Genomic DNA, 15,128 nt, shown 5'->3' with positions numbered 1-15,128 from the left:
AAGGGGGATGGAAGTGGACAAGTGGATTCCTAGGGCAGTGGAGGGAATAAGGGACCCCAGACAAGAGGGAGTTCGGCCACATAAAGGGAACTTCGGGGGAAAGATCACTTCAAAGTTCCAGGTCTCTGAAGACCCCACGCTTAAATCCCATGAGAGAAACTCCTGCTGGCCTAAACAGGGTGAAACCATTCTAGAACGGGATAGCAGAGAGCTTTCCATCTTTTCTCCTTCCCTCTCTCCCCCCTGCTCCTCTAGCTCTCTTCTAGGGTCTGAAAAGACAGCTCTGTGCTGGGGAGAAGGCAACAAGAGAGGGAGAAGGAACCAGTTCCCTCCCCCGCAAAAGGCTACCTGTAGACCCTTCCATGGAGGGGCAAAGACTCCCCTCCCAGGAGGTGGAACTGTAGACTCACACGTGGATTGGACCTTCTGGATTCTGAATCAAGACCAAGGACCATACAGCTTTGTATTCTCTAAGAATTCTCAGGTTATGGGCCTGCCCAAGTTTTCACCCAGGGACAGGAAAGGAACTCTTCCTGCAGGGCAGGCTTAAAGAGACAGTGGAAGACAGAAGTAGAGTCGCTTTTATGTTTACACCCTATGAGTCTTGCTTACTCAAGGTGCCATTGCCATCTCTCAATTCTGGCCCTCCAGCCAAAGCAGCCAGGTGGTATTCCCCAAACACCCCAGGCAGAGTACAATTCCACCTTTGTGCTTTGGTTCCCAGTCTTCCTTGACTCCTCTTCCCACACTGTATTTTAATTTTACCTCTTTTGTTAGAGGGCTGTCTATACTTGTTTGATCATTCATGTAGATTTAAAGTGCTTGAGGGCAAGAGCCACGTCTTTGCCTCCGCATCCCACATCTCCTCCGTCCTAGTACATAGGACCCAGTAGACATTTTAAAAATGGTGGGATGACCAAATGACTGATGAATGAAATAATACTAATGATAATTACTTATGTGTACTGTGTTGGTGAAAGTAGAAAAGACCGTATTATGATATTCTCATGATTTTCACCTGCGGTTGTCAAACAGGGTTTGAATCGGACTTACCTGATTTGCAAACCCACTCTTCCAATGCCACCAGGCATAAAAAGTGTTCTAAATGCTTCTAAAAGAGGGAATAATCATCTTTTTATGGGCATATGTAGTCATTTTTTAGTTTTTAAAAATGTAAGTAAATGACAGAATATCTGTATTGATCATAGAAAAATTAAAAGATACAAATGAGCATTGCAATAAACAGTCACCTACAACCCACTTCCCAGGCAAAACCTTACTGTTAACACTGTCTCTCATCTTTTTCCATGTGCCAGTTTTTTTCTTGGAATAGCAGTATAGGCCACTCGGGGTAAAATTAGTATTTGGCCTATTATTTTAGGAAGAGATTCTAAAAGGATTTTCGATATGTGTGGAGAGGGAAGGTGATGGGAAAGAGTAAAGACCCTGGATGGGTAGACATGTCCCTAGGTGTGGGAGTCAAAGCTAAGAGTGAGTGAAATGATTAATTCAACCACTGTTTTGTCAGGACACCTCAGGCAAAGGAGAGAGAGGATCAGTGGGATCTGTAGGCGACTTACGATCTGTTCCCAAATCAGCCTTCCTCCTGCCTCCTAGGCCAGCCGGTCCAGGCACCAGGCTGAGATGGTGAATAATACGTGGGGGAGCCTTAAGCTAGAACTTAAGAGGAGCTTTTCTTTCTTATTTGCCTTGGGTGCTTTGTTTTTTTTTTTAAGATTTTATTTATTTATTTGACAGAGAGAGACAGCCAGCGAGAGAGGAAACACAAGCCAGGGGAGTGGGAGAGGAAGAAGAAGGCTCCCAGCGGAGGAGCCTGATGTGGGGCTCGATCCCGGAACGTTGGGATCACGCCCTGAGCCGAAGGCAGACGCTTAACGTCTCAGCCACCCAGGCGCCCATTGCCTTGGGTTCTGATTCAGTTTGGGGGAAGGGGTTTGAAAACGGAAGTGTGGCAAAAACTTTACAGCAGTGGTTGTCAGTTGGGGTGATTTTGCCCCCAGAGGATATTGGCAACATCTGGAGTTGTTCATGTTTGTCACACCTGGAGGATGGGTGCCACTGAGATCTCGTGGTGGAAACCGGGGCTGTTGCTAACCTTCCTACAGCGCACGGCTCAGCCTCCCCAAATAAAGAAGGATCTGGCCCCAAATGTCAACAGTGCTGACTCGGGTTAAGAAACCCCGCTTTAACAAAAAAAGGCAAGAGAACAGTTGGCAAATATTTTCTTATATATTTCTTATATTATGTCTCACTTGCCCATTGAGATGTCAGCTTGAAAACTCTTCTCTGTGAGTCTGGAATCTATCAGGTAGATTAAAAGTGCTAAAGGTTTTTTTTATCAGTAATCAGTGTTTTGTGCATTTGTGAAAGGTCAAGAGTTGTCATAAGAAAGGGCAGAAAGCACTTCATGTAAATCATACTTGAAATTATCCCAAGTAGCTTTCAAAACCTGATACCATTCAAGCCAGTGGTACACATAGCCAGATGATTTTTAACCCAGGGGTAAAGCTGGGGAAAGGAGATGGAAAAACATAAAGATAATGGAGCTTCTTCCTAGCTGTGCTCTTCAGATCATTGAGATTTTTGTGGAATGAAGTGAATCCTTTCCTAGTATGTTTTTGTGTTTGTCTGCAAGCCTTGGAATGACTTGCAGGGTTGAGAGACATCATTACATACCTGTGTCACTGACCCCACTGTTTATTTTCCAAATATTACGTACTTTGAGGGAGCACAAAGAGGGAATGTGTGTTGTGACTGCACCTACGGGTGAGGTAGCTAGAGGTCAGGGTGGCTGTCGGGCCATCAGATCCCTAGGAGGTTGCAAGGGGTGCAGTCCATCCTCCGGAAACAATCAGGTTGACTACAAATCAAGGCAAAGAAACGAGGCATGTAACCTTGAAAGCTTCATATTCTTTTCTTTTTTCTTTCTTTTCTTTTTTTCTTCTTTTTTTTTTTTTAGTGTGACTGAATCAACTTGGTTTTTATGAGCTTCATAGATACGCGGAGAAACAACAGCTTGGAGGGAATAGGGAAAGAGGGAGGGGATCTAAATTAAATATAACAGTTGCTTGGCAGTTTAGTTGCTGACAAAAAAAAAAAACCAAGTCATTTACCCTGAAAACCATGTGTAATACGTCGGGAAGGAGAAAAGAACAATTAGCCCACTTCTTATATAGCTTTTATTGACAACACTATATTAATTGCAATCATTTAATTAAAAGTGCTCTTCCACCTTTTTTACTACAACTCAATAAACTACACACGTACTTGGCTCTCCCCTGTCTTATGCTTCGTAAGGAAAACGTAGTTTTCTCTAACCACCCAGCTTACAACAATGAGATTCCCCTTTCACATCTGTCCTGTCTGCTTCCTACTGCTTCTTATTGCTATATCCATCCATCCTTCACGAATTACCACAAACTTGGTAACCTAAAACAACAGAAATTTATTCCCTCACAACCTGGAGTCCAGTAGCCCGAAATCTGAAGTCTCTAGGGGAGCCTGTTTCCTTACCTGTCCTAGTTTCTGGTGGCTCTGGGAAATCCTTAGCTTGTGGCCGTCATGACTCCAATTTCTTGTCTTGCTCCGGTCAGGCTTCTATAACAGAATCCATTGACTGGGTGGCTTATTAACGACAAAAATGTATTTCTCACAGATCTGGAGGCTGGCAGGTCCAAAATCAAAGAGCCCAAATCTTTGCTGTCTGGGAGCTCTCTGGAGTCTTTTTTATAGGGGCACTAATCCATTCACGATGGCTCCATCCTCATGACTAACCGGCCCCACATCCAAATACTATCACATTGGGTATGAAGTTTCAACGTCTTAATTTTGAGGCAGAGGGTAGAACACATATTCAGTCCAGAGCACTCTCTCTGCTTCCATGCGCCCTTCCCCTGTGTCTCGTCCTTATCTGTCCATTCTAAGGACACATCATTGGGTTTAGGGCTTACCTGGATAATCTAGAAGGATCTCATCTTGAGATCCTTAACTGAATCACATCTACAAATATACTTTTTCCAAATAAGGTGACGTTCACATGTTCCTGGGATTAAGACATAGACAGATTTTGAGGGGTCACGATTCAACCCACTATTCTCTCTGTGTCCTCTTTTTTTTTTTCCAGAATGCTGAGTACACTATAGTTACTAATAAATGCTTATTGATTTGAAAGTGTGCTCATTTTAAAGTGACCCAAATTAATGGCTGGGCGGATTGCCCCACCTTGTTTCAAAGATGCTCTGTCATTAGCTCTACAGAACGCACGGACCGTAAAGACAGTCCGACTTTGCAAGGCGAATGTATGTTTCAGACTAAAGATCAAACATCGAGTAGTCACACCTAAAGCAACAACAGTCAGTAAATTGAACCATTATTATAACCTGTAAGATTGCTGTTTTTCTAAGCGTTGGTCCTTGGGCTACAATTAACTTCGTAGGTGGTCTTGAGGATTACTAGCTCCCAGCAAGGTATAAATGTCTTGGTTGAATCGACCCTGTTTACCCTTTATTAATTTAGGTGCCCTAGAAGAGAGAGAGAAAAAAAATTGGTCAGAGCTTTAAAAATAGAGGGAGACAATTGTCATATTAAGATGTTCCTTGTGATTTGATTCGCTGAAATTGAGTAAGTTCTGAAACAAGGACAGACGTTCACCACGTTCTCCATTAGTTCTGGAAGCAGCACGGTATAGAGAGGATGGAGTGCACGGGGGAGTGGCCAGGAGACCCCAGTCACCGGCCAAGTGCTAGATTCAGAGACCTGGCTGGGCCTGGTTCTGTTGCTTCGGGTGTGGCCTTGGGCAAGTCACTTTCTCTGGGCTTCAGTTCCCTCCCTTTTCAGGAAACCAGGTGGGCTGAACTAGTCTTCTTCCCATCTGTGTGCCCCTGTGCTGTGGTGTTCTCCCCTGCTCCCAGACACGATCCTCGTGGTTCTTCCTGTGATTAGAAACTGGGTTTGGTTCAGAATTTTAAAACGATGGTGTTCTGGTTTCTCCTCGTTCACCTGCTTACAGCGGAAAGCTACAAGGAAACTCAGATGGTGAAGATTAAAGAGGAGCCCATGGAGGTTGACATTCAGGACTCGCATGTCTCGGTATCACCCAGCCGGAATGTTGGCTATAGCACTTTAATCGGGCGAGAGAAAACTGAACCCTTACAGAAGATGCCAGAGGGCAGAGTGCCCCCAGAGAGAAGCCTCTTCAGTCAGGATATCTCTGTGAAGATGGCTTCGGAGCTTCTCTTTCAACTGTCAGGTACGTTTCTGTGCAGGAAAACGTCAATAATTGGGAATCATTGGAAGGAAAGCCACTCTAACAAAGTAAAAATACCTTATAGGATTTTTCAGACAGAAATCAATTTTGTTACTTTAACATGCATCCTGCCACTCAAACTAACAGTTAACAAAATGTTGCCAAGTGGAACTCCTGCCAAACTTTCTTTAATAAATAGTTAAGAATCATTTGAAATTAGAACTCTATTCAATTCTGTGCCAATGATCCCTGTTGACTAGGCTAAACATCTCACCTCTACTTTTGCTTAGGCAGTTGATCTGATTAACAGCCTTTTTTTTTTTTCTCTAATGTTCAAAAGATAAACTTCAATTTACTCCAACAGTGACTGAATTACCTTGAATTCCAAATTAGTGTGGTTTGAATTAAGATTTTACTGTATCTTGCCAAAAAAAAAAAAAATCAAGCAAAGGGAGAAGATGAAAATGTGAGCACTCTTTCCAGCTCTCCCCTTGCAGAGCATTTTTCTGTAAACCAATTGTTTCTACTTTGAATACTTGGAATTCACAGGTGTAGGAATTACCAGCTCAGCGAAGTGTCTTGATAGAACGGTTGAGGGTCCTCTTGGTTGTTAACTCTTTCAAGCTGCAGAGTGTTTGTCCTTAATAAATTTAACATGCTGTTATTACTGAACATGATTGACATCAAAGATGTATACACATATAAGATTCAGATTCATATGAAATACACACAGCTTGTCCACAGCCGAGCATTGGCCTACATACAGCAGTTCATGTATCAGTAAAGTTTGTTACTAATGTTTGATAAACTCTGTTTTGTTACGGGTAACATATTCAAAACTCCATGAGATGCCTCATTATTTAAGTATTCACTTGCTTTCCCTGCTAAGAAAAATATCAGGGAAAAGAAGCTAGAATCTGCATACCATCATGATAGTTCACCTTCTTCTTGGCCAGCTGACACAGCCCAGAGCTTGAAACTATCAGTTGGTCCCAAAAATGGTGGCCTCCGAGTACTCAAACAAGGATTGTTCTTTGTGCAAAGCCCTGCAGTAATGGAAACAGTAAATTCTGTAAACTTCACAGGACACGTGGATCTTTGCAAGCTTCCCAAAGCTCCAAATCCTACAAGATGCTTTTTTTTTTTAAACGGCTGAAAGCATATCTAAAAACAATATAACTTTGAAAATTACCTAGCAGTTAGAATTTGCAAAAGTGAGGCCGGTGTGGTTTTTCAGAAAGTCTCTGTCTCTCACAGTACGTTATCACTGTCTACTATCAGTGACAAACTTTGTGTCTGAGTGTTCTCACCCTGGCACTCTCACTGCCTGGGTGACCTCAGGCAAGTCTTTTAGCCCCGGTTTCCTGCTCTCTGGAAGAATACTGCCTGTGAATCCAAATTCAGCCCCATTGTCATTGTTGAGTGGACAGAAAGCAACTGTCCACACCAACTCGCACGCCATTACAAAGTCCTGGGCAAATGTTGTAAGCCTTTCATTTTTCCAAATATCTGTTTAAATTTGTTCAGAGATCCCTAAGATCAGGAGTTTTCTACTTGCCTGCCCTGGAAATCTGAAACCCTTGCCGAATGGGCCAGGTTTTCTCTGCATGGTGAAGCCGTTGAGAGCTGTGACAGTCAGGACAGAGTCCTCACATTTGAACTGGATTGGGAAGGCCAGAGTTCAACTTTTGTGTTCTTGAAAGCTAATTAAATAATTTCTGACAGCTGGTAGATACAGACCTCAAGACAGAGTAAGGGAGGGTTTACCTCTGCTTGTCTAATGATATTTTTTTGTCCCTGGTGACATTTATCAGAATAAGTGCTCGATGACTGCAGAACCCAGAGGTCTTATGGCTGTTTTTATATCCCCTCTCACAAAGGGGCCTGACAATACAGAATGCTTAAAGGTTGTCATCAAAGTCAGAAGCGTAACAGTTGCAGCAACTGCGATTTTCATGCTGAATCAGAGGAAAGCAGAAATTTTCAGCTGGGGAAAGATGTAGAAATAACGGGTTCTGCGCACATCTCTCTGTGTGTATGTGTACTTATAAAGGCCTCATTAAAACCAGACAACACACTTGAAATTTGTCAGTGACTGTTTCCCTTTGATTGGTTTCTACTAAAATATTTTTGTGGCTGCTGTCTATATGCTTTTAATGATTGTCTTTACGAATAAGACAGGGAGGGTTTGAATATTTAAAAAGGAAACCAAAAGAAAACCACAAGAGAAAAAGAAACGTTGAGGGAGTTTCTGTTTAAGCCTTAGAGACACAAATTGAATACAAATGACCTAAAAGAGATGTTTCATTCTTTCTCCTTACAGAAAAAGTGAGCAAAGAGCACAATCACACAAAAGAAAACACCATTCGGACGACCACCAGGTACGCCATTTTATTGGGGGGGGGTGTCCCCTCATTGCGCCCCCTGTGTGGGCCATTAGGCTCCAGTCACGTGTTGCACACTGTTCCCCAAACTATTTTCTCCCACCGGGTTCAAAGGAGTCATGCCTTTTTGCCCCTAGTTTGTGTTAGAAATTTTGTGGAAACAATACAGAAAGCAAGAGCGCCAAGGGGAAAGACCACTAATATTTATCAAACATCTAATAGCTGTTACTTGGCTGGAGAATTTTCCAGATGTTCTTGTTTTTAATTCCTTATAATAGTTTCGTGAAGTAGGTCATATGATTATTCTCTTTGCAGAAGTTTCTTGACTTGGGAGTTTAAATGGGTGGCACAGCTGGGATCGAGAGCTGGGTCCATACCTCAGGAAGACGTCACCCGCTCAGGAGACCAAGGTTCTTACGGCAGCTGTGTTCCTAAGTAGCTCCACAGGTGTGGGCTGATCACTGGTCACCCAGGATAGCCCAGCTTTTCACCTCACAGCCTTGTTAGGAGGGCAGAACATTTTAAAGTGAGAGAAAATGCTTTAAAAGGCTGCAGGAAAACCTTTGTCATTAACAGCTGTGGATAAGGATGCTGTACGTTTGCCAAAGGCAGTTGGAGGAGGTCAGCCAGGGTGGGATGCCCATGCGTTTGCCAGGTGGAAGGAGGAGGACCGGCCCATGCCGCCACTCATCCCCCCCTGGAAGGCCGTGCACACGTGAACTGTGGTTCACATGCCCCACCATTGCGAAAAAGGAACCCCGGGAGAGATAGGCGCTCTAGCTTTCAGGGACCGTCCCCCACCCTCAGACCACCCTCCAGTTCCTGAGTGAACCTAAGATGTGGGCTTCACCAGATGAAATAGGAACAGGGAGAATGAGATGTGGGCTCCCAAGAAGGTTTTAAATCAAGGAACTATGCTTTCCCGAGCAAACTTGGATTCTTGCTAATGGGAACAGTTGACTGGTTTTGTGTTTTTAATTCTTGCAGTGGAAGATAAATGAGGTTTGTCTTTCTTGAGGTGGTGTGAGTTAACCTCAGAGCATCGTCAGGCACGTAAACAGTGCTCATCTGAACCTTAACCCGAGTTGTTTTTTTCTTTTTAATTCTATGAATTGGAATCTAGGAATATCAAATGTCAAATAGTAATTAAAACGGAGCCAGCTGGCCTCACACAAAGTTCAGATAGTATTAGGAACACGAAACCTGCTGTAGCAGAACGGAAGAGTGGTACCAGCCTTGCTTCTGCCTATTAAGTACACAGATGGAAAACGGGTCTTGCGATCTGGGCTGCGCATTGTTTTGGGAAATGGATCTTGGGGCTGGGAGGGCTGTTTGTCTGTTCAGTTGGTTGCCCGAATAGGAGATGTTACGTAGATTACAGATTCCAGTGGACCTTCCACATGTAAAAGACTATTTAGTATCTGTGCTTGTGTCCATGGCTCTAAACCCATGAAATTGTCCTGACTGGGAGACAATGAAAGACAGCAGACTAAAAATAATAAAATGTTAGTTTTAATTTGCTCCCGTAGGTTTCTTGAAGTGTTACTGCTCAGGTTCCCTAGAAGCAGAGCCTGAGACAGGGATTCCTGTAAGGGGCTTTATTGAGGGAGTGCTCTCAGAGGACTCTGCTGGGCAATGAAGGTGGCAGGAGAGGGACGGGGAAGTTGTGGAGCAAGAACGTAGTTTTCGCTGGATTCTGGCTTCAGCTCAATCCCACGGAGAATTCTAGAGCATGAATTGCACCATAGGGTAAATTCTGCCAGGAGGCAAGGGGCAAGCTCTTTGGACCCCCATGCTATTCACCAGTTTGGGTCCCCGCCAGCAAGGGATAGGGAGCCTCTTAGTTGCCGGGGCTCCAAGGGTGAAGGCCGTTCTTGCTCACCGTTAGCGGCCAGCACTGCCAGCCACTCGCTCCCTCGCTCGCTCTTGGTGAGCGCGCTAATGCAGTGAAGGAGTATGGGCGGGACCGACAGCACTCCCTGTGGTGGTTTTCTGCTGGACCTTTAAGATCACATCATCATATTTATATAACAGAAAGGTATGCTGCGAAGCCATGTTATTTTATGCTTTTCAGGTGTTCTCTGGGAAGACTAAGAGGAGGTTTGAACCAGCCCCAAATGAGCAAAATGCGTCTCATAGCCTAAATTGCCTTGGCTGGAGTTAGGGCATAATTATAGGATAGAAGAGAAATTTTTTTAGCCATTTGGCAAAAATGAGGCAATCTTTAAATTCTTCTCTTGCTGGGAGATTATGAGTAAGAAGAAATCCAAATCAGATCTTTTGCCCAAAGCAGAGGGAGAGGTGCTTGCTATGAGCCCCCAATATGGTACAGTGGTCATATAGCCGTGTTACAGAGTTCTGGGTTTATTCTCCTTCTATGGAATCCTTGGTGTGTTTTTATTCTTCCTTTGAGTAGGAACTTGTTCAATTAGCCTCTCCTCAAACAGGTCTCTTTTTTACTTTCTCACCTCATTACTTCAGGTGGAATAGAATGAGCGAGCGGCTTTGTGCCAAGAAATCCTCTTTAACCTCAGTTAACTGATAGCAGGGACAGCAGGGGAAAAAATGCCAGCTCCCTCTCTCTTTTGATTCCTGTTTTAGAAGGAACTCTTTCATATTTTGTATGCACAAGGTCAGCTCAGGCGGGTTACGTTTTAGGGTAGGATTTGCGATACTTTTCAAAGAGATTGACATCAAGCCTCCAAATTTCCTTATCTCCGATCTTTAGGTACTTAGTAGAATCTTCTTCTAGGTTTTCCAGAAGAAGCTGGCTGTCCAAAATGGTGGCAGTCCAGCTCATAATCTGCCATGTTTGAGAGTTGCTGGGTACACTAAAGGTAGTTTAATTCTGAAGGGCGGGCTTTGGTACGCTGGCTGCAGCACCGTGCTGGGGTCAGGCTCTTCCAGATGCCGGGGGCGCCTCAGCTCCTCCACTCAGCGAGATCTCCTGCTCCTAGAGTCTGGGTATCGAGGGGGCTGAGAGCAGAGAAGAGATGTGCAATCCTGGAAGAAAGCAACTGATTCTTCCTGTTCTGTATAAACCCACAACTTTCTCCACAGTTGTTTGTCATTTTTTGGTCTTGACTCTCATTCCAACCACAAGAACTAAGGAAAAATGTAGCAGCCTAGGAAGAAACACTGTAGCTTAGCATTCCAGTATGTGCTTACCAACCAGAGGAGATGCGGGGTGCGGATTTCCATGCCTGGGCACCAAGAGAGCATGAAGTTTGGGGATGTGTGTACAGCTCTCCGTCCATCCCATATGGGCTGCTGGTACCTCCCTCCTCGTCAGATCCTTTCCATTGACAATGCTGCTGTTTGTTAATATCTCTATTATAAGATGGGCAGACAGGGAGAGAGAAAATGATGTTAGACAGCGTTCCTTGTAGCAATTTAAAAAGAATGGTTTCGGTGAAGCTAAAGGTTGAAACAAGTAACTAGCAAGTTTCTGGATCATTGGCTCTCTACCTCATTTGTAAAAAAAACTCTTTCAATGGAAAATTTCAAACATACACAAAAGTAGAGAAAGTACCCATCACTCGGTCTGAACAACGATCATCTCATGACCCTTGTTGAGAAGTCCCCTCCTTTTGTTCTTCCTCCCCCTAAATTATTTTAAAGCAAATCCCAGATATCATTTTAAGAACTTGTTTTAGAACACTTTTTCTTTCACCCCAAGAACTGAGACTCAGGTGCTTAAATTAGTATCATCTTCCCAAAAGTGAAGGAGAAAAACAATCTACGGAAGTGCACCGTGTAGCCAGGCAAAAAAATCAATCTACTTAACAGCTGGAATGATTGGATCGTGTGGTCCTGCTCACCGATGCCTTGACCTTAACCCTTCCACCTTTGTTTGTGCCCTCCTAGGGGCACCTCCACTGAATCAGTCCTTTAGTTGGAACTTCACCGTAAATGCTAAAACAGCAGTTCTTTTGCCTGCTTAACCCCAGAGTCTAGCAAATTCAATCTAAGTGTAAAGAAGGCTGTGCATCTCCTTTGAGATAGTGTGTGGACGGAGCGTTCTTAATGCCATTCTACCTGATAAATGAGATGAGGAGACAGTCCAGCCAGACCCAGGAGAACAGAAGGACTGAACACTTAAGAGACTAATAAAATCCTGATTTTTTATTTCCTTTCATAGCACAAGCCTAGATTCTGCAGGGAATAGATAACCAGCTAATATGATCATTTGTTGATGAAAATATATGAGGCATGATATCATAACCAGATCCCAAAGTTTAATGGAATAAAAAGAAGATCTACATCTTCTGACATGGACCATCACCCCGCCAGATGCTGGATAAGATCGAAATAGGAAAATGGAACCCTAGAGTAAGAATCAGATAGCTCCTGGCAGTGAATTGGACATGCTCAATGTTGTGTAACACCATGAACGTCAAACAATGGCTGCCAAGAACCCTCTCTTGGTTATTTGTTCTCTCTTTTACCCGTTAATAATTCAGTGTCCATGGGGATATAAGATTGCAGGCCTTAAGAAAAACTTCTCGCACCTGGCTTACTTTATTCCAAAAGTAAGGAAGTGTTTACCCAAATTGTCCTTTTCCTCTTACAAGACAAAAAGCAGAAGTGGGACAATCGGAGAAAGGTAGACTCATATCACGCCGTGCCAACCAACGTTTAATTTGCCCAATTTTCAGAATTCGCAATGCGGAATCTTTGTTATGATTTCGATAATGGCACTTACAGTGCTCACTAAAAGACGTATGCACTTGGAAGTGTCCAATGTAGAATTTTCCTGTGTGATCGTTTGGACGCATGTCCTTAAATATTTATGATTCAGTAATAGAAATTGCACACATTTGGGAAAGCATCAGTTTGTATAGTTTCCTCTTTTCATTTTTTAGAAGGCCTAAGAGAATTATGCTCTATTACCTTAAAAAGTAAAAGATTACTTACAAAGAACACTGGGTTAGATAAAAGCAATTAAGAAAATAAACAAGAAACAGAGCACACGAAATTGGTGATTTTTGAGTAGCTCTCCACATTTTCTCATTACCCATTAAATTTTAGGACTTAAGAATTAAATGCATTGAGATTCCGTTTCTAAAAAATGGAAATTGCTACTAATTTCATGGAGTCCCTTCAGTTAAAACATTCGGTGCTTTTTTTGGTGAAGGCAAAGCTCCTAGAGGGCTATATGGTGCCATTGCAAATTTTAAGACACCTTTCCTCAAGATACTGCCACCTACTGGAATACTGTCACAGTAAATACATAAATTTTTGATATCTGTGACGTTAAGTAGGCCCCCCCCATGTGTGGTACCTTGGTGCAGTACACAACCTGCACCACTGTCCACAGCTGCTCTGACACAAATGTTAACTTGAGTGTCTTTTCATTGGCAATACATCCTTTTCAACTTATCTTTGAGTTTTCAGTTTTCAAAGAAATTAAACTCACCCTTGAATACAGTAGATTTATATATTTATTTTGCTTTACATATAGCCTGAAATTATTTTGTCCATTGCTGCCGCTTGGGTTTTTTTCCTTCTTATTTCACCAGACCTTTCTCAGTATGTTTTATTCCTGAACTCCATTGTCTTGTAAGTATCACCCCTGCCATTTTTCTTTCCATCTGTGATGCCTATATCGAACATTAAAGTTGAAACAATATGCTTCCAGAACCATTTGGTATTGTGTTATTGTAAAGAGATGAGTTTAAATCTCCTTTTGAGGATCTAAAGAGGGCTGTGCCTTTTCTTCATTTCCCATGAGCTCTGCCGCCTTTCCTTCTACCGGCTTGCAGTGGTGGTCCACCTTGTTTGTGTAACTCAGAATAGCCAGGGATGAAGTATAAATGTGTTAGTCTCTCTGAGTAGATATCTAGCTTTCTCCCTTAGCCACCTTTCACAAGTTAGGCAGGGGTGACATGCCCAAAGGTATATGTGGTTTAGGTGCTAGCTCAATCCTGTTCTTATCTGGGATTTTCTCTCAAGAGCATCTCCATGGTTGTTACTAGAAGCATATCAGACTTAGAAGGGTTGACCTCTGTTTAGGGGTGAAAAGCCCTCTGGGGTGATGCAGCAGGCCAGGGAGCAGCCGCATTTCACTGGCGTTACGTACAGCTTCCACAGGACAGAGTCTTTGCAACTGCAAGGAAGACTGAGTGCATCTGTTCTCTGCTCACCTCAGCAGAAAGCCCATTGTCCTTGTTTATGCATGAAGTCAGAGTCCCGAGGGAGATCCCGGTCCCTCACAAGCTGACATTTCGTGGATCCGGACGTGCAGGTTTACTTCCGTGGCCTGCGCTTGGCTCCAGCTCCCCGGGCCTGGCCTCCCCGCCGCAGCAGCCCTCCACAAGGCCTGGCATTGTGCTTCTTGTCCTGAGAAGTTTCCTGGCCCCACAGTGGATGAATGCTCGAGCTGGAGCAACAGGAATTGTTCCTTGAAAACTTGGTGTTAGGTTGTACAGACAGGCCCGCCTCTGAGACAGCCCTAAATAGAAAGCATTTGTGCTTTTGAAAGAAGAAAATAAGAACACGTTACCAGTAAATATTTCTTTGTAAGATGTTCTGTTGTTCTATAATATTTGCAGCGGCCTCTCCCTTCCAGAGCTTTTGGCCTTTCTCCAGCTGAAGTTGACTGATCCTGTTGGAATCCTAATTTACATACACTTGCGCCTGCCTAGGTCTTAACACTGCCGTGGGTTATATCATCCCTCAGCTTCCTCTTTAAAAGACTAGGAGTCTCTTTAAAAATAAAGGGTCCTAAACTGCAAAACTTAAGTCTTTTTTTAAGTTGTAAAAAGAACTTTTATTGGTGGAGGATATAGGAGAACATAAAGAAGAAAAAACAGTCATTTCTAATCAATGGTGCTATGTAGAGACGGCCACTGCCAAGTTGGTGGTGTATCTCCTGGCTGAATTTTTGTCTGTTTGTATACGTATACTTTCCTATAAAAATTGGATCCTACTATATATACAGTTTTGCAGGCTTCTCTTTTCACCTAGTGATATCCTAAGAACTGCTTTCCATATCAGTAAACATAATATTACTCTTTTAATGTTTACATAGTATTCAATGTTTGCATGTGTCCTAATGTATTTAATTGGTCCTCTATTATTGGATATCAAGGGTTTGGTTTTGTTCTGTTTTCCCAAGTTGTTGCTGACATAAATAAACTTGGGATAAATTGACTTAAAAAAACCATTCAGTTTTGAGGCTTTTGCATGATTGGGCTAATGGACTTTCAAAAAAGTTGAACCTATAATTCTACCAGAAGCTAATAAGAGATAGAGAGAGAAAATATTTCAAAGGTCTTGTGCGTTATCATTTAAAAAAAATTTTTTTTTTTTTTGCCAATTGGGAGGTTATAAATTCTATTTTATAGTTAAAATCTTTCTATTTGTTGATTCCTACTGATGTCAAGCATTCTGTTCACAGGGAACATTTGTATTTGTTCTTTTGTATATTTTCTTTTAATGACATTTATTTTTCTCTGGTGGTTTGTCTGGATTGG

General features: G+C 42.8%; 1 protein-coding gene across 6 annotated transcripts in view; it reads left to right on the top strand.

Moving 5' to 3' along the window:
* The window catches only part of ZNF827 (zinc finger protein 827), a 165,515-nt gene that overhangs the window by 83,689 nt on the left and 66,698 nt on the right, over positions 1–15,128 (top strand). For all 6 annotated transcript variants that reach the window (XM_045798885.2, XM_045798888.2, XM_045798887.2 and 3 more), the window contains exons 6-7: positions 5,030–5,269; positions 7,590–7,647. In XM_045798885.2, coding sequence (XP_045654841.2) covers positions 5,030–5,269; positions 7,590–7,647 — 298 coding nt within the window. The remainder of the gene's footprint in view (positions 1–5,029; positions 5,270–7,589; positions 7,648–15,128) is intronic.

This window comes from Ursus americanus, chromosome 13, assembly GCF_024610735.1.
Source record: "Ursus americanus isolate L20-20 chromosome 13, mUrsAme1.1.p, whole genome shotgun sequence".
In the NCBI taxonomy this organism is placed as follows: Eukaryota; Metazoa; Chordata; class Mammalia; order Carnivora; family Ursidae; genus Ursus; species Ursus americanus.
This window is presented reverse-complemented; position numbering and strand designations above follow the sequence as displayed.